At 39.5% G+C, this 24,300-nt stretch overlaps 2 protein-coding genes across 5 annotated transcripts; both read left to right on the top strand.

Moving 5' to 3' along the window:
* Positions 1–762: 762 nt before the first annotated feature.
* On the top strand, positions 763–11,935 carry LOC148662049 (SRSF protein kinase 3). Of its 3 annotated transcripts, XM_088636728.1 has the most exons (12): positions 764–958; positions 2,852–2,976; positions 3,874–3,982; positions 4,260–4,347; positions 4,809–4,896; positions 5,737–5,843; positions 6,540–6,702; positions 7,598–7,695; positions 8,700–8,807; positions 9,100–9,169; positions 9,266–9,358; positions 9,946–11,935. In XM_088636728.1, the coding sequence occupies exons 1-12, from the start codon at positions 906–908 to the stop codon at positions 10,128–10,130; spliced, it is 1,287 nt and encodes a 428-aa protein (XP_088492854.1). In that variant the 5' UTR covers positions 764–905; the 3' UTR covers positions 10,131–11,935. The 3 variants fall into 3 exon arrangements, with proteins under 3 accessions (XP_088492853.1, XP_088492854.1, XP_088492855.1); XM_088636727.1 differs by having other exon boundaries at positions 763–958; positions 9,100–9,358; XM_088636729.1 differs by lacking the exons at positions 764–958; positions 2,852–2,976 and having other exon boundaries at positions 3,890–4,001; positions 9,100–9,358.
* A 577-nt stretch (positions 11,936–12,512) lies between these two features.
* On the top strand, positions 12,513–24,300 carry LOC148662048 (putative peptidyl-tRNA hydrolase 2). Of its 2 annotated transcripts, none has more exons than XM_088636735.1 (7): positions 12,513–12,675; positions 15,322–15,438; positions 16,111–16,182; positions 17,287–17,361; positions 18,180–18,277; positions 20,313–20,427; positions 21,451–24,300. In XM_088636735.1, exons 2-7 carry the CDS (start codon positions 15,331–15,333, stop codon positions 21,535–21,537), a joined length of 555 nt encoding a protein of 184 aa, XP_088492861.1. In that variant the 5' UTR covers positions 12,513–12,675; positions 15,322–15,330; the 3' UTR covers positions 21,538–24,300. The 2 variants fall into 2 exon arrangements, with proteins under 2 accessions (XP_088492861.1, XP_088492860.1); XM_088636734.1 differs by having other exon boundaries at positions 12,517–12,789.

Raw genomic sequence — 24,300 nt, 5'->3', positions numbered from 1 at the left:
ATGGAAATTTAATGGCACCCTTGCTGCCTTGTTCTTATGTACAAAATGACATTAAGCTCGCCACTTGCTGTTAACCAGAAACTTTGATTTGTCTTATTTCTGGCATTGATTATCTCTTGTGCCTCTAAATTACATAGATTGTAAAGCTTACTAAAATGTACAGTATTATTTAATGTGTGTTCTGGTCTCTAAAACACTAGTCATGGTTAGTATAAATAATTTGAGAAGCAACCTTTGAAAAATATTTAGATATCTTTATTGATGGCTTGTTGTCTCTACTGGAAAATGATTTAAAATAGGCCAACAGATAAGTTTCATGCAAAGTACCAAATGCTGAATTTAAATCAAGGGAATCGAGATTAAAAATGTCATAAAATAGTAGGTTCTTGTTTAAAATATTGTGTTTAGCAGTGGTTACCTTTTTTCAAGTCTGTATTACAATTTTTTCTCATTACACTCTCTACTTTATTACAACTCATTACATTACATCATTAAGTTTGATTTCCATTACACAGACTTGTCTCACTGTTGACTCCAAAGGTTCAAGCCAGAAATCCTATCCCGTCTCAGAAATAGGGATATTTAGATACAGGTTTATGTGTATGCAGCAAAACTGTTTTGACACTGGACTTCATAGCTTTACATACTTAGAGTTTGAAATGAATCCATGCCATTAGGCAGAAAGGGTTAATGCTCTCTAAATCCCCAACACCATGAGTAAACCAATCCAGATCAGCTGTCCTTCCTCTCTCAAATATCCTCTCATTATTTAGGACAGAGTCAAAGTGGAGGATATCCCAGTCTGGTCCTGCCCCCTTTGCTTTCCCTGACAGCACCCACGAGGCTGACTAGCTGAAGACAGTGTGGTGAATACTTCCAGAAGCAGAAAGAGAAGACTAGTAGACATGCAATGCTTTCAGCCTCAGGCTTCAACACAACTGCAAGTGTCTCTGAACCCGTGAGTATGTCTGAGAACACGGACTTAATGAGCTTGCAATCCCTTCGTAAGTCTTTAGGTGCAGTGCTTCTGCAGCGCTAGAGTGGTATGTGACTTCGAAGCTGAGACCAATGATTTAGGGCTTTTAGTTTTTGTACAGCTTCCAGAAAGCTCAGGAATGCAGCTTTGGGTGTCTTGTTTAACTCTTTCAAGCATTGCAGTCTGAAAAAAAATACCAAGTTGGGTCATTAGGTGAGGATAACCCATGCTTGAAATGGGTAAAAAAATCACGCAACAAAAATTGTTGTAAAACTGATCATGCCATACTTTTCAACTCCTTATGGTTCAGAGTTTTATTTTTAAAGGATTGCTTCTGTTTCAGATCATCTTGCTCCTGTCGCCAAGTAACCAGACACACAGTGTGTTTCTAACTAGTTCCTATGAGAAGTGATTTAACTACACCTTCTGATATTTGTCACTTCAATTCTTTGGGATTGTTTTTAGCAAGTAATGTTTTTACTTTAGAAAAATCTTAACTGGCATGTCATAACTAGATTTACTGCTGGATAAAAGCATTTTGCTGTGTTTGTGCAATAAATTGCTCTGGAATGCAAATGAAGTGTCAGAATATGGCATTGCCAGATTGTATCTCATATCAATGTCTATTAGGGTCATAATTTTTCTTTTTTTGGTGTTGAAGTCATCTTTGTCTACATTGTTTCCTGGCTACCCTCTCCCATGTTTTCCAAAGAATACAGCTATAACACTACATTTATGTGAGCAGTGCTCTGCAGGAGTGTTTAATTCTCAAAAACCATGCTTCTGTTCTAGTTGCTTTGATATACCAGTAAATCTAATCATATGCTTTGACTGTTTTCAAAAAGAGTAATGATTTTGAGTGCAAGAACAATTGGGAAAAGACAGTCATTTCAAAACATTTGTGAACAGTATAAATTCAAATATTCAGTTCATGTAACATTCTGATATTGACATGTGTGTTCTTGGAAGGCAGTGCATAGTACAGTTTTAGATCTGCAGATGCAGCTCTTTCAGCAAGTATTCTAATCCAGGATAAAAAGTTGCAAACAGCTCAGGTCACCCTGTACAGTCCAGAGACAGGGGAGCTACAGTGTGTGCTGTGTGCAGATGCTTCTGTATCTGGACACCACATAATACATATAATTTATATTGAAAATGATTAAAAAGAATGACTGAACTGCACACAGCAACAACAGGATGGTAGAGCAAGTGTGATGTGTCTCTACATTCATGATATCAGATTAACTGGATCAAAGGTTGCTACTTCCATCTTTTCCATGACGTTTCTATAAGTGATTATGCTTATTTAATTCCTTTTATCTTGGCTAAGTCTGTTCTTTCTCTGTATCACATTTTGGGATATTTTTATAGGAAGAAAAAGTCACGATTTTTAAAATAAATATTAGGAAAGTCTGCACAGATACCCACCAGCCCCAGAAGAAACAAATTACAAGACCTCGAGCCATATCCTGTATGACTGTGTAACTGCTACACCTGAGCACCAAGTCCTGAGCAAGGTCCTGAAGTCCCATTTTGTCTTGCCTCGTTGGCTGTAAGAAATAAGGGTGTTAAAACAGCCCACCCACAGCAATGTACCACCTCTGTGACACAGAAGTGACCTTTAACTTCTGTGATCAGTAATGGTCAGTAGATTAACCCTGCATATATACCAGACCACAATCTTGACTTCTTTTGCATGGTGCTTTTTGTAATTGAGTCACAATCTTTTCAGGTGAGTGCCATGAAGATTAATACTATGATTACATGAATCATTCATAATTGGTCCATAACCACAAAAACAAAGGCTTTTGATTACAAAGATTAAATTTCCATGTAATTAATCATTCATTCTAATAACAGTGTACCTTATTGCAGACGTCCAGTTTCTTCAGTGCCGGCCAATCTAAATGTGTCACACAGCTGGAATTACATTGAGAAGCTGCTGGACCTAGAAACAGCTGAAACCAAGAAGCAAGAAGATCCCAGTGAATATTGTTATGGTATGTCATAGGCGTTTCAGCTTGAAGAAAGAGACAAGTAAAATTGCGTCGCTTCTCATAGTACCGTACCTAGGTGATAAAAAGTCTTAATTTTCCAAATTTCCACCAAGAGACGCAGCTGTCAGAGTGTGTAAGTTGGGGAGGGGATTCTTCTTGTGCAAGGACACAAGTGCAGTATATTTCCTTTTTATCTTTAAAATATGGTTGTTTTGACTCATCCTTTTTGACTACCTAAAATCACATATTTTGTAGTCGTACTAGTTAAGAAACAAAGAATAGTTATAAGCGCATTTGTGGAATATGATCAACCCCATCTTCTCTCCTTACAGCTCCTGTAGCAAATCAGAAGAGTAAAGCAGTGAAGACTGACATGGCCCTCAGCTGATATTGCTGCAGGCTCGCAGGCCACTTCAGAACTTTGTAGGCCTGAATTAAACGTAACTAGCGACCCACCAGTGAAAAGGGAATTTCTAGATATGACCATTTGATGGCAGCATTCTGATAGCCAGGTTTTCTTGACACCTCTCCATAGAAAAACGTCCGTCAGGGAGAGTGTTTGAAATTGGCATCTGACAGGTCAGCAGGTTTTTTTCTGAGCTACTTTCAGCTATTGATACTGTTAAACAGCATAATCCCATTTGCTTAATGGATCTTCTGAGGAGGCATCTACTTATAATAGATTAGCTCGGATGGAACACGTTTTCCTTTCAATTCCCTCATGTTGGCTTTAAGCTTGCTTGTGGGGAGGCCAGTCAGTTATCAGGAACTGGCTACACAACCATACATTGGCATGGACAGCTGTTGGATTCCATTGGTCTCTATAGAATTTGACATTCCATCCACATGATTGATTTCCCTTCTGGAGTTTAATTTGTTTGTGTTCCTCTTTCTCTGTAGGAGGTTACCATCCCGTGAAGATAGGGGACACTTTTAACGGAAGATACCGAGTGCTGAGGAAACTCGGATGGGGCTACTTTTCCACTGTGTGGCTCTGCCTGGACCTACAGTATGTCATCAGTCTGCAGGTGTTTTGTGCTCTGCATTGACACATTGACACATGATGATAGGCTTGGATGTATGATATCTATATTTTTTCATAGATCCTTTCTGGTATTACAAAAGTAACAAACTAAACGTTTTGTAATGGAATGAAACAGCCAAATTGATTTGCCGCGGAATAACCTTACTGAACTTCTACTGCAGTTCCACTGAAACGTGTTATTATTTTATAAAGGCTTTTTACACAGCGAATTGTGCAATCATTATGCTGGATTTTCTCTCAGTAAGAAGAGAGCTGTGGCTGTGAAAGTGTCAAAGAGCGGAGCCAATTTCACACAAGCTGCGCAGGACGAGCTGGCGTTGTTGCGATGTGTAAGCCTTTCTTTTTTCATTTGTCAACTTATTTTTGTATCTGAAGTTTGAATCAGTGCTTGCTAATCAATTTAGGTCACAACGATAGTATTGCAGAGATGAAGGCGATACACCTGCTCTGCCAGGTTAAACAGTAGCACCACAAGCCTATCGTACAGCAATAATTAATAATTAAACAATGGACTTAATGGGGTTCTTACTGGTAATACTGCAAGTTCACAGCCCATACAGTTGGCAGTATACTGTATAATAATATTCTAAATTTATCATTTTCTGAACTCTTCATCCCATCCAGGGCTGCAGGAAAGCCAGAGCCTATCCAGGCAGGCAACAGGCACAAGGATAACATACTGGCAGGATGCCAGTTATACCGAATTTATTTAAAATAAAAACAAACACCCCTTTAGTGTATTTAATTTTATTGGTGTTCTAATTTTATTGCATTTCTTTTGTGTTCTCAGACTTGTGGCTCCATGAGGAAGCATCCCTACGGTGAATGCATTGTTGAGCTGCTGGATGACTTCAGACTTGTGGGGAAAAACGGAATCCGTATCCTTTAATTATGAAGTAGAATTATGATGACCAGTACTACTGTACCATTGGACAACAGCTCTGAGAATACACCTATATGAAGAAGAGTATTCCAAGGTTCATGGTGTGCTGTATCGAATAAATGTTTTCTAAGATATGTCTAAAAGGCGTTGTTGAAATATGGAAATAAAATGGAACACAGGAAAAATGAATACATTTAGTATGGCCATTTTGTTTGTTGTAATTTTATGGGAGTAGGTTAGCTGTACTTCACTGCTACAGTTTTGGAGATATTGGTGTCCTTGATTTCAAACCTTGTGTCTTCGGATTCAGTAGTATCCCCGCTGTAGAACCAGGGAAGCCTATTCCATGGAATAAAATGAGATAAGGGTGATAGCCTATTTGGATAGAACTGAATACCAACAAATGTATTCAGAACAGAAACGCAATCCAACTGAAAACAAAAAACATCTTTTGGTTTTATATTTAATCAGAATTCATCCCAGTCCTTTACTAATAAGTTAGACTAAACAAAAACAACTAAAAAATGATTTTATTTTTTATCATTTTTTAATCATGAAACTATTTTTAAATTTTCAATGATGGTTCATGCAGGAAGTAAAATATATGCATCAGGGGCCAGATAAAAAGCAATGTTGTACCTGTAATAAAAGTATTAGAGATTTCAGTCATATATCTTAAAGGCTTGTAATGATTTAGGAACATTGAAAATGGAACTTTTAACCATTTTTCAGGTTGTGAATTATTTTAAGACATTTGGCAAACCTGATTTTTTTAGCCAATAAATAATCTGACTACAGCCCCGTTTCCAAAAATGCCCTTAACTGAAAAGGTCAGACATGTGCCTGGTATTTGAATTACTGGGGCAGAACCTCCACAGCTGGATGATGGACTACACTTCTCTTGGTCTTCCATTGTCATGGGTGAAATCTATCATTCGACAGGTGAGAAATGAAAGGGTGAATATTATGACCATTACAAATCTGTCAGTCCATCAACAAAATGCTTGGAGGTTTCCTTTTCATTAAACTTACAGTACACCCCTTTCAACTGGCATAATTTGACCATTTATTTTTCTTTTGCTTAAATCTTAAAAAGAAACTCTGAATTTTTGTACATTACAGGCTATTTAAAAGCATAAATTGTTTAAGAGCTCAAAACGACCATTCATTATCCTTCAATCCTGAAATCCACACAGCCAGGCTGACAGCCCATAGGCAAGACCTAACTGGAGGTAGAAAAATAAATAAATATTTCATCAGAAGGATTCCATTTGATACCTCTAAATAAACATTTTGGTTTACTGAGTGTAAAAAATGGCAGGCAACAATAAAAGATGTATTTATTAGATTGAACTTAATTGAACAGGTATTCCAGGGGACATGTTAAGATATTTAACTATTTTGAAGCTATTTTAACTTTAAAAGATTTTTTTTTGCTACATAAGAATTATTCATGTTAGATATGACAGAACTAGTAAAAGTAGCAAAACAGATCTCTTGAAGAACAAAAATGTCGATTTACCTGTTTTTTTGATTGACAAGGATTGAGCACGATAAACATATGTGTAATTGGGTCATTTCAAATGTTAGGTTATTTTAAATTTCAGTCTACTGAAATTTAACCTGTCTTCCTTGAAGGTTCTTCAAGGACTGGATTACCTCCATACCCAGTGTAAAATCATCCACACTGACATTAAGCCAGAGAATATTCTACTGTGCATAGGTGAGCAGTGCACAAAGCAGTCAGAAGAGGGAGCTGTACAATCCGAGTTACATGAATACAAGAGAATGGACCAAGCAGGTACAGTATAGTAGTACAGTAGCTAATAGTCTTTGAAATATTGTAACATCAATGTAGTGGCAGTGAATACCAGGAAACTGAGGGTTCCCAAACCAGTGTTAAATACAGTAGGGACTAAACAGGTCTGCTTCAGTACAGTTTGTATGTGTGTGTGGGAGGGGCCAGCATGTATCACTTTCCATGTGGGGAGAAAATATCTCCACAAAGATAGTTCAGAAATGGAGGATGTGAGGATATCACATCTTTACAATGTAAATGGTTCTTTCTCTACGCTAAATGGCATCTCCTTTTAAAAATAAGAGTGACCATAATAAACGAAAATATAAGTTTCATTTCAGTCAACGTGTTTACATGAAAGGGTACGAAATAAAATGTAATGCACAACAAAATGTTGCTTGAAGAAGGATCTAGCATGCATCACAAAAATACCAGTTTCATATAGTACGAATCTAATTCATGGATCTTATTTTGCTTGACAGAGTGACACTTGAGCACCAACCCAATGCCTTTTATAATAATTTGGTGGTGCTCTGCCAATAGTATGCCACCTCTGAGAGCTCACAAACAAAATTGTCATTGCTGGCATCTGAAAAAGGGATCTATAGATTATAGCTTCCAATGTGCACTAAGGATGCTGAATTTAGTTAAATGACAGAGGATCCTAAGCCTTTCCCCTTCCTTTTTTTATTTTCACTTAGTTATGAAAATTAGCATTTGAGAAATAATTTTCATTATTTTCAGGAGTAATGATTAATGGTGGAATCCTTCATCTGCTCTGTATTCCAAATCTCAGAGACCCTCTTCCTCTTCCACCAGTGAGACAAAAACGCAAATCCTTGTCAGTGACATGGAGAGTTTCTGTACTCCCTGAGCTGTTTACCCCCTTCCTCCCCAGATGTGGACCACTGTGACAACCTGCAGTTTGACCCAAAGTCTGTAACAGCTGAAGAGATAAAAGTAAAAATTGCAGATCTGGGTAGCTCCTGCTGGGTGGTATGTGCTACTTTTCTTCCAATAAAAAAACCATGACAGATTACTAAAAGTAGTCAGGTCCCAAACCTTTCCAAATAAGTTTAAAAAAATTAAGAGGCCGTTAGCTAGGATCTTTCAAGATACTTAAAAATATGTACATAATATCCATTCTAAAAAAAGGAAGAATATGAGGCAATTACAGACCGATCAGTCTTACGACTCGTTTTGGAAACATTAGAAAATTTAACCATGGTGGCGCATTGGTTAGCATTACTGTCTTGCAGCACTGGGGCCCTGAGTTCATTTACAGACCTGGGGCGCTATCTGCACAGAGTTTGTATATTCTCCCCATTTTTGCATGGGTTCTCTCCCACAGTCCAAAGACATACTGGTAGGTGAACCAGCTTCTGGGAAAACTGGCGCTGGTGTGTGCGTGTTTGTGTTTATGTCTGCGTGTGCCCTGTGATCTCAGACAACCCATCCAGGGTGTATCCTACCTATAACCAGCTGCTTGCTGGGATAGGGGGATGGGGGCTCCGGCTGCTCCATGAAACTGTATTGGATAAAGCACTTAGACAATGGATGGGTTGTTGGATGAAGAAATAAGTCTGGAAAAAAAGTAATTGAAATATCATAAGTCCTCTGAGGTATGGCAACCCAGAGGACTACTTGAAGTTCAGTTGTGAAAATGGTAGTTGAAATCTCAAGAGGTAGTTGAAAAAAGAGTGGGAGAGTTTAGGAGTAAAAATTAGAGACACAAAAGGATAAGGGATATTAATTTAAACACATTACCGAGCCCTGCTGCTGAATTTCTTAAATATTTCACGTGGTGCAATCAATTAGCTACCAAAACAACTTGAAAGAGCCAAAAGACCTCCTCTCATTCAAAACCTTTCCAACACTTATTATAAAACAGGACAGGAGCCATGTGTATTACCTACACTTCATGAGACATGGTTAAGTCAAGCTATACTTTATTAATGCCTCCTAATTAGTACTCATTTCTTATTTTCTTAAATGTCCAGTACAAGCATTTTTCCGATGAAATCCAGACTCGGCAGTATCGCTCGCTGGAAGTTTTGATTGGCTCTGACTATGGTCCTCCTGCGGATATCTGGAGCACAGCATGTATGGTAAGAATGACCTGCTCTTCTCTCATAGGCTCTGTCGTGCCACCTGGAGAGAACCATTTCTGAGCTCTTGCTTGGGTCTGCTGCAACCTACATTTTCACCTTCCCCGTCATCTGCCAGCTCAATCTAGCTCTGTGTTTGTTTGCTGCCTTTGTTGCTATATCACTTGTTACCTGCTGTTATTTTATGGTGCATACAGTGTTACTCAGACTCAGTGCCGAGATAAATCGCCGGCACTTGTCAATGTGCAGTGTTTTTGAGAACAACTATTTCACCAAGTGACTATGATTACAGGCTTTTGAGCTGGTGACTGGGGACTCCTTGTTTGAACCACGAGCTGGGAAAACATACTCAGTGGAGGAAGGTAAACAGAGAAGCACTGACAGATGTGCTGTGTTAGAAACTGGAGAGTGGGAGATTCTTTGGCATTGTTTTCTCTTTGTCTTCCTCTTGCTTGCAGATCACCTTGCTCATATCATAGAACTCCTGGGGAAAATCCCAGCACGGGTAGCCCTGTCTGGCAAATACTCCAGGGAATATTTTACCTATAAAGGTAAGGCAACAGGAGCTACACAGGAAAATAAAATGGTGAGAAAAGGTCAGATAGGACACAATACACTCATCAAAATGCATAAAACTGTCAAACTGGACCATCCATAGTCCATAGTCTATCCTTATACCATCATTATTCTAAAAGGTAAACTTACATTTTAGTTACTTTTTTAACTGCACGTAATAAACACATCAATTATAGCTAGTAAATTAGGCCTGAATAAATCTTTTCAGTAGGCAATTGTTTTGCATTATTTAATGTAATTTAAACTCTTTGAGTAATACTCAGCAGCAGCACAAACTCTGTATCTTTTTATTTTCACTTGCTTATTTGCAAAAATACTGCAAGAAACTAAATCAGTTTCTGTGTGTCTTGGTTTACACCTGAGGTCTCGAATCCTGACCAAGGAGAATCGTTTGAGTTTTATGGCTGGCTTCTGTCAGGGGGTCCAAATCATGAAAATCATGAGGCGATTATTGGTTCGCTTACACAGGCAACAGCTCAGCTGGCGTGAACATGACCCCCTGCTGGAGAGGCAGCTTTTGGCACAGTCAGTGTGATTCACCTTGTTCTGCTTTGTGTCCCAGGTGATCTCCGGCGAATTCAAGTGCTGCGGCCTTGGGGGATATATGAGGTCCTGGTAGAGAAATACCACTTAGGCCTGAAGGAAGCCGCCTTGTTTGCAGATTTTCTGCTCTGCATGTTGGCGTTCAGCCCAGAGCAAAGAGCCACGGCAGTCCAGTGCCTGAGACACCCTTGGCTCACATCCTAAACTGAGAAACTGTGCTGACCTTCATAGAATCTACACGTCAATACAGTGGGACAGTTGGGAAAATAGATATACTGTACAAATACGGCAATACAAAACATGGAAAATATATTGAGGCATGTGTTGAAAGAGCAGGGTACTTCTGTTTATTTTTGAATATATGGCAACAGCAGTTTCCAAAGATTTGGAAGCATTTTGGAGGCAATGTGTAACTGAGATATAACTGAGATATATTTAAACATAAAATCGAATGGATTTTAAGATAGCAATTGAAATCAGTATGCTCATCTAGTCATACTAGATACAGTATACAGTGCAGAGAAGTCTACAGAAACGGTTGTAAAGATGGATATGAGTACAGAGTAAAAACAGTTGAATTCAAATCAGTAGAACAGCCATCCTACATTTTTTACAAAGCACGAGATTGTTAGATTCTATTTATTTGGTTATAAAACTGTGAAAGAGGCTACCGTGCATATAAACTAAGACAAGGCTGATAAGAGAAACTCTAAGACTGGAAAAAAAGGTTAAAATGGGTTAAAAATATTTAAGCTATTTTACACAAAAAAATATTCAGTTAATTAAAGATTTAATTAAAACTGACTTACTAAAAATCCCAAAAGGGCTTGACTAACAGCCACAATCACTCAAAACGCTCGGCACAGAAAGCAGCAGTGGAGAAACATGCAGATAAACACAGGTGTAGCAGAGGCTGGGGAAACACTATACTGTTGACAAGAAGTAATATGAAGTCCTACTATTAATTAGTTACAAAAAGGCAAACAGTTAAACATGTTCTTTAAAATATACTGTATATGGTCCTGTTTACTAAGGGACAGTTTCTGCTGATTCACAGATCTGATCCTGGAGAGCCAGTGTGTCTACAGGTTTTCGTTCTAACTCAGCTTTTAACAATGTAATTGGTTTACGCAGACAAATTTGATAACGTGTCCCTGCTCTTCAGTTGCTGGTGCTTTCACCTGGACCATGGCTGGACATCCCTTTGCTAATCAAAAACGTGAAACATGATGGCATTGTTTCATATAGTTACTCAGGGCACGTAAAAATGACAAAACACGTTTGGAGTGGAATATAAAATGGCAATTTTTACTTGGTGCTAAATCAAATCACATTGGGAGAGCCTTTAAGCACATGTCTGAACTACTTGAAGCCTTACAGCATAAGACTCCAACCCCGGTCTCGGAAAGCCTCAATCCAATGTTTGGCAAATAACCTACAACCTAGCCGTACCCATTAAAACAGCAGTTTCCAAAGATTTGGAAGCATTTGTGATTAATTAAACAGGAGAAGTATTAAATTGGTGATTTAAGATCATCTGACAATATGAATATAACTTAGTCCTTAGGAACCGGTGCTCTCTTCATTGAGCAAACCATGAACTTATTTGATTAATAACTTACAGGTGTTCCAAACTTTACAAACTCACTTTTTAGGGTGATTTATGAGATGAAACGGGCAGAGGCTTTCCAAGATTGGGATTCTCAACACCTGCCTTACAGAACTAAAGGTGTTTTTAAAACGTTCAGATTTATCTATTGAAGTTTATTTCTATTATTTTTTAAATACATTGCTCCTGAGCAAAAGAAGATCAGGTTTAGTGTTTAAAAGCAGGTATCATGTTTTGGTATGCTTGTATATGTTTCATAGCAGATATGATTTGGGGATGGCACAGAACATATAATATGATGTTTCTGTTGTCTACTGGAACACTCCTTGGTTTCATATGTGCTCTTAATGGTTGTGTTTGTTCTGACTTCTTGTTGTTCTGTCATAAATTTTTTAAATTATTCCTGTTCTGAGGTCTATTTACTTTGTCCTCCATTTTATTGCTGTGGTTGTTACATGGATATTTTTGTGGCTGTGGTTAATGGACAATATAAGTCTTGACAAAGAATGTATACATTTTACATCAAACTAATGTAAAATTGTAAATTGAAGACAGTGGAGCATAATAAAAAACTACGATTTTCAGTTTAAAATTCTGTCTTTGCGTTTTAGAATGAACTGTTTAAAACAAGTCTCGACTGAGACTGATTCATGCTCCTACTTATTTACTTAAACACCAGGAATGTTTTGTCTTCGTAAAACAATTGCATAAGACGTTACTTTAATTTTTCTAGGTGCGTCCTTGCCACAGGATAAACAACAATCCGTTTTGAAAACTGGCACCAAGTAGCACAGTGAGACAGAATATTGTTTGGTATTCGGCTATGGTCTCAGAGATATAAGGCATTTGCATTCGCATATTCCTTTCTCAGCTTTCTCTAAAACGTATAATTTCTTCACACCAGCGTCACTTCCCCTACCCTCAACTGCGTTGTAAGGTATTCATTCCCGAGTTAGCAAATCGGAACACTGGAAGTACTGGTACAAAAAAGACACAGGCTCGTTTTTTAACCCGGGTGTAATTTACTGCCGGAGCCGGATGCTACTGAAGTCGAAAATCGCGTCCCACGCGAGTTCATTCTTCTGGGTGGCGAGATATTGATTATCCTCCAAAGGAAAAAAAAACAGAAGATGGTCTGAGGTACAACTTAATGAGACAGCGGTATTCCTTCCTTTCTGGATTTTTCACATAGTTAAAATACGTTGCGGTTCACCTTTCAAGCCCAGTACAGAAAAGGCACCGTACGCCGCACAGGTTGGTAGGAGTGGCTCTGTTAATTCTTAATTTATGGAAGGTTTCATAGAATGCATGCCATTGACGTCACCCCTAATGCATGAAAACATAGCAGTTATTTACAGTCTCATATTCAGTTTTCTGAAGCAAATCGCTGTCTTGCCCTGACGGGGGAAAAAAATGGAAACGCCACTGTCTGCAGATGTGAAGTCTGCGGACTCCATTACTCCTTAGTAGAAATAGTTTATAATGCGGTTTTGATCATTCATTTAATTAAAGGTGACAAAAGCTGCAGTTAGGATCGTGTTTCGTTGCCTGTTAGATAATGCGCATAAAAAAACGGTAGCTGTGGTATTATGGCGATTGAAATTGTCTTTAAAGGAACTATATGCTGAAATTACGCTGTTTAGCGGCACGCATTTTTAACAGCTGAGCAGATCACAAATAGCGCTCAACAAGACGTCTTTCGCTCCAGATTATTTTACAACAATTGCAATATAAGTGTCCTTGGGTGTTTTGGTCAGTGGTTCTCCGGAGGAATCAAATTAAAACGTTTCACTGTTGACCAGTGACCGTGCCCATCCTAACTGTTTTCTCCGGTTGATTTTGTAACATTGTACCAGCAGAGATGAAAAAAGGGGAGAAAAATATCGTACTGTATTTCCCAATAAAGCACTAGGTGTTACTGCTGGATATGATAGAAAAAAATATAATGTGATGGATTTTGATGAGTTATTATAAATGTCCACTTTTCCGTTGAAAATAGATTTGCATGTATGTTCACATAAATGCGCAACCTTTAAAAAAAACAGGGCCTAAAGATATACAACATTTTCGTTACCATTTTCTGACCCGTTGAACTATATAGAATATTATGGATTCATTCTGTGTAAACTGGGTCAATGTTCCAGAGGCCACTCTCCCGGCATCATAAAACGTTACTGAAATAATTGTCAGAAATATGAGTAATGTTTCTAACCATAATTGAAGTTCCTTTTGACGGTTCCTGGCTGAGATCGAGTCCTTCAAAATGTCACCCACGACATCTCAAATACAGTAAGGACTGGAAGTTGTGTACTTTAAATCCCTACTTATGTGCCTTAAATTACAACTAATCAAGCTGTATTACATATACCAATTCTGGCCCTTGTCGGGGGAAAAAAAAAGATTTGATTAGGATTCAAGGGTTGTAGTACCCATTCTGAAGATAAAATAGCAGGAGTTTTTCTCACCCTTACAGTTTCAACAACAATTATCCAAATGAAGCATTAACCCGTAGTCTATTTCTTAGTGATTAAAGTGACACTTTTCAGTACAACATCCATTCATTTTCTAACAATTTAAGGCCTCGGGGAGCCAGAGCCTATCCCAGCAAGCAACAGGCGCAAGGCAGGGTACACCCTGGAAGGGACGCCAGTCCATCGCAGGGCAGACAGACACAAACACACACGCGCTCTCACACACGCGCTCTCACACCTAGGGCCAAATTTCCCAGAGCCAGTTAACCTAACAGTATGTTTTTGGACTGTGGGAGGGACGTGGAACAGCCGAAAACCCATGAGAAGATGGGGAGAACATACAAACTCCACGCAGATAGCACTTCAAATCCCGGATTAAATCCAGGGCTCCACTGCTAGGCAGGAGTGGTAACCACTGTGCTACTGTCCTGCCCTTCAGTACAACAGTCAGATAAAATAAGGTAACAACCATGGAAATGGATATCCAGCACCTGTTGTTTGGTTATATGATAGTCTGCTGCCTTTAAAAGGTGGAATGGATCAGTAGACTACTAAGAGCAGTGCAAGTCTTATTTTCCTTGGCCTAGTGAAAATAGGAGAGGGACAGGAGAGTTGATTTGTCTTTGTAGTAAGTAATCTGCAAGGTTCCATGCATTTTCAGCAACCTCTTAGTGGGAAATCCGGACACACACAGCCAAGACACACACCTTCACTTACAAAGCATGCAGACGGGGAGGATACAGAGGATACAGAGAAGCCAGTGAACTTTGACCTTACATCTTGGGATTGTGGGTGGAAACGGCAGCACTTAGGGAAGACCCACAGGAACATGACGAGTCTCCACAGAAACTGCTGGGCCTTTTGTGAACTGAAGCAAGGAACCGAGTGATCAGCCTGGGTTTGAAAAATACATCTGTGATGATGGAGAAGTGTTGGTAAAAGTGAAAGGGGTTTTTGAGACCTGCTGAGTCGGCGCGGAGGTGCAGCGTTTAGCACTGCTGTCCCTCAACGTTGGGGCTCTGGATTCAGTTCCTAGGCTGCTATCTGCATGGAGTTTGCATGTACTCCCTGGGTTTGTATGGGTTTCCTCCCAAAGTCCAGAAACATACTGGTAAGTTAATTGACTTCTGGTAAAACTGGCCCTAGTGTGTGCGTGTTCATCTGTGTCTGTGAGCCCCGCGGTGAACTGGGCGTCTGTGGTGTATCCCGCCTTGCACCCAATGCGCCCTGGGATAGACTCCAGGCCACTGTGACCCTGAATTGCGTAAGCGGGTATTTAAAGTGATGTGATGCTGATGCTACCCGCTGTGTAAAGAAACAGGCCATGGAGCAATCGGAGCAGACCGCCCCCGACCTGGGGACCCAGGAGGTGAATCCCGTCTACCTGCAGCAGCTGAGAGAGCTGGACATCCCAGAGGAAGCTGCAAAGCAGGTGAGAGGAGCCCGTTTCCACACACCACTGTATAGATGCTCGTAAAACTGGCTTTAATTTAGGAGCCCAGATTTGGGGAGTATGGTTTTGCTGAATTGAAAACAAGGATTTGTGGCATGAGATAGAAAAATATGGAGAAGCACTGCGTTGCATTGTTTGTTTTTAGTTGTTTCTGTGTTCACTGCATCTGACTCCTATTGTGTGTAGACTACAAATGTATTGAAGCAGGAACTGCCTGATTTATATCTGTAATGAATTTTGCGGCACAGATGTTTTTTTTTTCTTTACTGTTGACTGTCAGATGATTGAAGATGTCCATTTTAGAGCTACTGCAGCACACAACGTCAGGGTTAGTTAGGCCTGCCTTGTACTGACAGCCCTGTGACTTCCAGAGAGTGTGAGTGTGCGGTGTTGTCAGGGAGTAATTGTGTCTCCGTTCCAGTTCATGATAACTATATCTGACCCAATGGCCTCTTCTTGTTTGATCTAGGTAGAATTCTGCTGGGGGTTGTGTGGGGCTCTCAGTGTGAAGTGAAGAAGTGGGTGGGTGTGGGCCTCACTAGGACTGATTTATTGGACTAAATCTTTTTGAATCTTTCTCAGCAAGCTGAACTGAATATTTATCGCTGACTCAAAATTCTTAAAAAATGATCTGACTTTTTTTTTCCCCAGGCACTTCTACACACTAGGAATGTGTCAGCAGAAGAGGCAGCCATGTACTATTTTAACAAACTTGAGAACGAGGTAATATTCCTTCCTGTTTTTCTTTTTAGTACAAGCAGAACCCAGTCTTCTGTACAACAGTATGTATGAGATAAGGGCTGAAGTAGTTCATCAAAGTCTCAAATGATTTTGAATGTGCCTGAATTCAGTGAGGCATAGTGTCCAGTCAGTAGGATTTCTAAAAGGGCAAATGGCTTAAAATTTTTGAGCTAGCTCTCACAATTGGTTGACTTGAACCCTACAAAAATGATCTGGGGCAGCATGATAGCGCAGTGGTTAGCGTTGCTATCTAGGAGCGCTGGGGCCCTGGTGTCAGTTCCAGACCCGGGGTGCTCAATTTGTCTCCTAGTGGAGTCCTAAAACATATGCTTAGTTTAATGGGCTTCTGGGAAAATTGGCCTTGGTGTGAGTGTTTCTGGCCTAAGATGGGTAGGCGTCTCGTGTACGGTGTACCTTGCTTTCTGCCCATTGCTTGCCAGAAGAGCCTCCGGCTCCTTCACGACCCTGAATTAGAAGAAGCAGTTAGAAAATATATGGATGGAAAATGTTGTGGATGGAGGTGTGACTCAGAAAGACAAGACATGTTATGACATGGAGCTGCCACTAGAGGTCACTGGAAAGATTAGTCTGTCCCGTCGCTGGGTTTTTGGTAAATATGTAGTACCATTTTATTTAGGTATATAGTGAGAGTGAATGGGCACAAGTAAATGTCCTCTTATAGGTTAATTACCTCTGATCAATTAATTATTGCCTCTGAATTATTTATCTCATCAATACTTAGCCTGAGTCAAATATTGTAATCAAAAGTTGTAATACTTGATTCAGTTATAATCAAGTATTATCACTTTTGCTGTTTGGTTAGTCTGCCAGTCTGAATGTATGAATAAATAGGTTTAGATAAAGAAAAGTGAACATTTAATATTGCAGATGCTAACAATTTATCTTAATCTACAATCGCAAATTTATTAACATAACTGTAAATAAATTAAATAAGATTTTTACTACATTTGTTCCGGATTATTATGTATCTCTCAATGGTACTTGAAACATGAAGTGTTTTGGGTCAATAACGTTTTAGAAAAGGTTGCTGATTTCTATCTAATTTCTTGTTTAAATGACGTACAGGAGGAAGGAGACGAAGATCTATCATTTAAGATGGTGTTTGTTGTGAACATGGAGCTGTCAATGGGAGTAGGAAAGGTCAGTCATTCACTGGGGTAATCCCATCTGGATCTCCTGGCACACGGCATGGTAAATTTGAAACAGAAGAACAGTGTCTTTAATTCTTCTTATACCACAGTGAAAACTCAAAGCAGCATGAACTGTTGCGGCCATATGTGGTACTTTGTTAGACTCATCTCAAATCCTGTTTACTATGAGTATGTGTTTCACCACCACAGTGCTTTAAAACGTATTTATGCCATTCCAAAAGAGTGAGTACACATACAGTAATCTCTCGCTATATGAACAATTGCTATAGGGGTTTCTGTTTTTAAATGATGTAACTCTTATGACCTGGGCTCTCCTAAAGCATTGCCGAGATTCTACTTTTCTTGTATACCTTGTACTTATGATAAGTAAATTCTTCCTTTTTCTGAGGCACTTACTTTATTACATTTTAACTTTTTATAATAAAGGATTTTATGCACTAAGTGCTAAGGGCACAGGACAGGGTATCATCAAAGAAAGCCCTCTCATGTGCAATATGAAAGCAGTGCTGATATTCATGAAGAAACATCTTAGACACTGAGGTGTTGCAAGATAATAATTGTAAAAAAATGGAGAAAGGCTAATAACTTTAATTTGAACACTCTGTCAACTCTACTGATGTTTCTAAGGTGGTTGAACCTCATTGTGCCATATTTGTGAGTTCTTTGGAAATTGTGAGCTGAAAACATGTTTAGAACAATCCCAACTCATGTAGCTACTGCTGTTCAAACATATCCCATAAGGAAGCCATTTGACCCTTATCTCATCCTGTGACTGCGTTGGTACTCTCTGCCCCTTTTGCTGCCCAGGTTGCTGCCCAGGTTGGCCATGCTGCAGTTGGACTGTACCAGGCCTTGCAGGAAAAGAACAGCTGGAGAGAGATGGCATGGAAGTGGGATCAGGCTGGGTAAGAGCAGTGTATGGCTGTGCTCTCTTCCCAGAGATCGTCTGGATGACCTAGAGTTTGGGGGGTCACTTTGAATGGTTTCAATTTCAAAACAAGCTTATGGACGTCTTGGTATCCTCCATTTAACATCTTCATCAGAGGCTTGTTGACATTTCTGTGCCTCTTTTGTCAAACAAATGAGAAGTTTCTTTAAGACTTTCTTCAAGACTTTTCTTTAAAACTCTTAATTAAACTTTTAACTTAAGAATGCCCCCAAAACTACATAGAATATGTACTTATTGGCTTGGAGTCTGTATTTTAAAAGCTTGAATGCACCATAAAAGGAGAAAAGATGTCATGGAAATTGTACTTTTCCGAACTCTGACCTTACCAAGTTGGCTTTTAAATCTCACTTTATGTGCACTGCTGTTGGTACTCCTTGTGACAACGGGTATAACGCATCAATCATGAGTTCATCATCTCTGTAACTTGTCTATTGTATATGCTAAAACAAAAGTCAGCTTCATGGCAGTCCCTCACTCAAGATGGATGCCAAAGCTCACGGTTCGATGGCACTACAGCAGCTTCAAAGTCCAACTTGGCTGTACAGCTGGGGTCTGTCAGCTGATCCACAGGGAGAGTGTCATACTCCGTCTGTGTGCAGTCAGGCTACAGCCAGGAGACCTCACTGGGAGGGGATGATCTTGTATTTTGGCTGTCCATTGCAGCACCTGCCTTCAGCTCCTCCCTCTCTTTATTGGTTAGGTGCCCAGAGTTTGGCCTGTAACTTGGCTCTTTCCTGTGGCTAGAGGCTACTTCACACACTATCCTCAGCGGATGTTATGTTGCCCCTTGGAATTCTATCTTCTGACATTGGGCTTCTAACCTGCTGTTATTTCTTCAGACATTTACATTACTAAGGCTTTTCAGTTTTTTTTTGCAGTTTCTCCTCTGTTGCTCTGTCTGTCTAAGTCTGCCGTAGCCTGAAGCACCATTTTAAGTCAGCTTGCTTAATAACTCCCAGGCAGCAGTCTAAATAATGAGCATCCCTTTGTCTTCATTTCCACTTGGAATCCCTAAAGTAAGAGAATTCAGGTTGTCAGTGCTCCCAGGTGGATGCAGTCAGGCCTGTACCTGCCTCCCCATGTCACTTTCCTCTCAAAGCTTTCACTTCTTTCCAAGCAAGGCTAATCACCCAGATTGAAATTGCAGCAAAACCACAGTATGAACACTGCATCAGGGTATAATGAGTTCTAGAAAAGAAACAGTACTATATTAAGACAAAATGGGAAGAAGAACTAAATATTGCCTTCACTAACGAGGAATGGGAGAATATGTGTACAACACAGTGCACTTCCACAAACTCAAAAAAAAAAAAAAGGCGGGAATTTTGCTGGAGGAATTTAACTCGATTCTTCATAACCCCAAAAATAAAATCGTCTCGGCTTGGTTTGCCACAACCATGTTGGAGAGATTGTGGTCATAGAGAGGCAGGACATTTCCATATATTTTGTCCATGTTAAAGAATTCAATGTTATGGTCTCAGATTCAGGATGTATTATGTTTAGAAATTCCAAAGTCTTGTTCAGTTCTATATCTGGGTAATCTGCCCGATGAGGTTGTAGGAAGGGATAAGCGATAACGCGTAAATGGTTATGAAGAGACCCCCCCCAACCAAAGAAAATTTGATTGTTATTGTTTCAGAGATTTTTGAAATGGAAAACTTAACCTTTCAGTTAAGACTCCAGAAGGAAGTTCTTGAGAGATACTGGGAGAGGTGGAGTATTTCTAGAACCTAATGAGAATGATTTTACGCATCTGTAAAGATGCAAAAGAATGATACATAACAGACTTTATACTCATTTATATTTGTAATACTTGAGGTTTTGAGATGACTGGCAACTCTTTTTTTTTCTGGTTACCTTTGTATGTTAATAGAAAACATAAGTAAAACAGAAATTGCAGCAAAACCAAAGGTTGTGTATATCAATCGCCATCTTATTATTTTTTTTTACTTGCCTGTGCATTAAACATCCAAAACAATTGTTTTGTACAGAGCCAAGAAAGTGGTGCTCCAGGGGAGTAATATGGCCCACCTGCTGGAGCTCCAAGCCCTTGCCATGAGCCTCAGCCTACCCACTTACCTGGTGCAGGATGCTGGAAGGACTCAGGTGGGTAAGGGAGGGGATGCTGGGAAGGTTCAAGTGGGGCTCTTCAGTTGTCCAAGCAGAAGAGGTCGTCTTTTGGAACATTAGTTGACCTGTGTGCTCGCTAGCGTCCAAGCTGTGACTTCAGCTTATCATAACTCGGATTCTGCGTGTGACTGGCACAGTATCAGCAGGCTTGGGTGGGCTTGAGCTGCTAGGGTGTCCAAGTATTGTGTAAGAATGACCCCTGCAACATCCTGTGTACCTGTCAGTTGGCACAGTTTTAGCAGTGAGTCATATCCTTGCTCTGTTTGAGACCTGTCCTACTGTAGGTAATGGAAGTGCATGCTATGATTTAGAGTGGAGAATTTGAAAGCCATATATGTCTTCATCTTGACCCAGGATGGCCCGATGGCTACAGAAGAGTCGGTGGAACTCCTCTTTAAAGACATGGCTGGATATTTTGTTCTGGTCCCCCCACAGCTCCTTATTATAGTCATTTCTTTGCACTGTGTAAGAGTAATTAAAAAAATTCTAGATATTCTCCTATGTGTTAGCATTGCAAATGTTAGTATTTTACATGCACATCAAATTTTTAAAATGTTCCCAGTAAAAACTCAGCCTTCCTATGTATAGGAACAAGATAAAAGGTTTATTCCATGCTGAAAAGAAAAGAAAGGAAACACGTTTCCGCTGTGGAGCCTTCTTCGGGTGTGTTGTGTTTCTTTTCTTCTCTTTTCAGCATGGAATAAACCTTTAACTTGTTCCTTTGCAGCCTACGCATGCTGACACAACTACCTACCTGAACTACTTCCTATGTATAACCTTGAATATGGAACCTCCTTTTGCTTTGTCTTTTGGATGAGAAAACAGCGGTCCTTTTGTAAAAAGCACATTTCAATGTTAGTTCAGCCATTAGTCTCTTAAGTCAATCTGCACCAAAAACGGTTGACGTTGTTAAAACTGCATGCGTCTGGAAATGTATAGAACACATGTAAGTAGTTCAGATCTATGAAAAGAGGCCTTTTTTCTTTTTTTTTTGTCTAGGTGGAGTCTGGATCCCGAACCGTCTTGGCAGTTATTGGTGAAGAGGAAGTGGTTAACAATGTAACTGGAAATCTGAAGCTGCTCTGAAAGGCAGGGAGTCTAGTGCAGAGCCAGTGTCGCTAGGCGACCAGCAGAGGGCAGTATTAAGTTTCAGCAGGAGTGTCTCGGCATGCGGAGTGTAACTACAGCCATTTTTTTTTCTATTCACTTTCCGAGCCACTGACTGGAGTTAAAAGAGAGAAGCCGCTCAGTCCAGGTGAAAGCTGGTTTCCGAACCAGGCTGTATGTGTTCATGAACTTTGAAAAAGTGAGACCCAGAGCAGAGAATAGCTGAATGACAAGGAACCATAACATACCTTCCTACCTTTTGTCACCCAAATGTTCTCTAAAACCTGTAGAAAAAACGGACTGACCTTTGTAAACTGGTAGTTGTTGAATGGCGGTAGTTATCCCAGCATTAGGCAAACAAATATTTAATTGATGTAATTAAAAGGGGACCACCTTGCCCTTTGTTTCTACATGTATGAAGTCTTTATGGAATACTGTAAACTGAAAAATGTATTTAATTAATATGGCTTTCATGTTTTCTGTGCAATGCAATCCTCACAATCTCTGCAATCCACCCTGATCCAGTTTCATGTTATGCTAATGTATAAATACAGGATAAGTTATTGTATGCACTTTGCTTGTAACTCCCAAACACAAATAGTTGTGGAATTTAAATGTGCATGCTTATGAGCTCATATTAGACATTATTCTACCAGGGGGCAGATTGGGTTATATCCCAGATCAGATTTTTAGGCTTCCAAGTACTGGAAGTCTTGAGAGGTCATCTTTTTTTACGCACATTTGAAACTGCTTGTGCTCGAAGACTTGCTTCATGATAGGTATGGTGAGAGATACAAGCCATTACATTGATTAAAAACTGAGGTCCTGTGTCAAACAAGATATCAACTTGACCCTCACATTCCAGAGCTTCTTTGCCATCTCTACTGCTGTACCGACTGAATTGGAACTTTGCAGATTTGCTGAACAAGATGCCTTTTTATTTGCACTTGAAAAATGACTATGATAACTTACACCTGTATCTGGTCATAAACTGTTCTGAATAACACAACATGATATACTGCTCAGAAACTATTTGGCCAATTAACTCCAACCTTTTTCTTTACTTCCAGTATGTGGCCCACAACACTAACATACTCTAGTATCACTGTAAGATAACATTTAATTAACAACAGATGCACTGTCTTTCTTTGCAGAAACAAAGATGTGTACCTGACCGCCATTTTTTTTTCTCAGTTCTCAGGCTAAGTTGGTCTTTGGAACTGCTGAACCCATTGAATTGAAACTTGCCAGACTGCACGAACAGCCAAAACTGCTTCTGATTAGACCCACAGAAGTTACTGTGATAATTTCCCTATCTGCAGTCGGTCATCAGTAGACACTATTTACACCTGGAGATGGTCATCCCCTATATTACAACAGTGCCTTGTACTGTTAACTTCTGTTCTTCAGAAAAATGTATAGTAAAAACTGTCAGCCTTTAAGGGCATCATTCTAGTTTACTCACAGTTTATGCACACTGTTGAAGAAAGCAAGCAGGGACTTGCTTGGAAGCCTTCGGCAGTCTGAAATCTGATTTGATCTCTTTTTGCCTTTGCCACAGAAATGTCTGTGAACTCCAAGATTGCGTAGTGACTTTGGACTTATTTATGTACTTTATATAGTTGGTATAATTTGCAGGACCAAGGGTAACCTGTGACACGAATCCAGAAGTATGCACACTTTTATTCCACAAACATTTGTAACTGTGCAGATGGTGGAAGCAGTGCACCCTGTCCAATGCAAAAATGAGATTTGAAAAGCATGTGTTGGTTTGCGTTGAATGCGTTCTACGTTCTACTCCGTTCTTAGCACCTGCTATTATAATGCTATTACACAATTTCAAATATTATTTATCTGTTTTTCGTTAACATTATTTTCTTTTAGGGAAGCACTTATGAAGGATCACTACATTTTACATTAATACATATGTCTGTTCAACAGGTGTCTCCAAAGCAATGTCACAGGCCCCCACATTGAGGGAGGCAAGACTCTTAAACTGCACTAGTCTTAATTATAATAAAAAGTGAAAACAATTTTCGAAAAGAGGCGATGCACTGCAGGTAGTGTAAGTTACATATTGAGAACAAACCTGTCCTTCGGTAATAACTGTTAGGCTCCAAGCCTTATGAAAAAGAAGCAACCTTGAACACTTTCATTTATTGCTATTAAATACTTTGTGCTGTAGTTATGCTTGCCAAAGGTGGAAGGTTTCTTTTGTACAAAAGGCAATTTAACATGATCTGTGTAACTCTGTTCTGAAAGCATATTTTGATAGGTCTTTCCCATAAATTTGAAGTCTGATACAGTTATTAGCTCTTTTCATTTCAAGTGGCATTACTGGAGGAAGCAAGTGGGAGAAAAGTGACAATATGTATTCTTTATGGGAAGCACATGTATTATTTGTTCCTTGCTTTTGTATGTATCATTGAAGCATGCACTGCAATATATCATTCTGATAATTACTGGAGGATTTGCGACTATTCAGAAGACATTTTTAGTTTAGGGTCTGTAGTGAGAGCTTGCATATGTCTGCCCTGAAGAAGACTGTTTAATTATTCTACCTTGAATATTTCCATATTGTGCCCTAAAAATTGAAACATTTTATTTTTTGTCCCCCTCCAAATGAGTTTTTAAGATTGAAGATGCAACCATACATAAAACATAATTGCTCAACAAAACAATACTGCTTGTATTCACTATTAGCCACCATATCAAAATAAATCTCTGTATCTTTTTGGCTGA

Source organism: Lepisosteus platostomus, chromosome 6 (genome assembly GCF_059453375.1).
Source record: "Lepisosteus platostomus isolate fLepPlt1 chromosome 6, fLepPlt1.hap1, whole genome shotgun sequence".
NCBI classification, from domain to species: Eukaryota; Metazoa; Chordata; class Actinopteri; order Semionotiformes; family Lepisosteidae; genus Lepisosteus; species Lepisosteus platostomus.
This window is presented reverse-complemented; position numbering and strand designations above follow the sequence as displayed.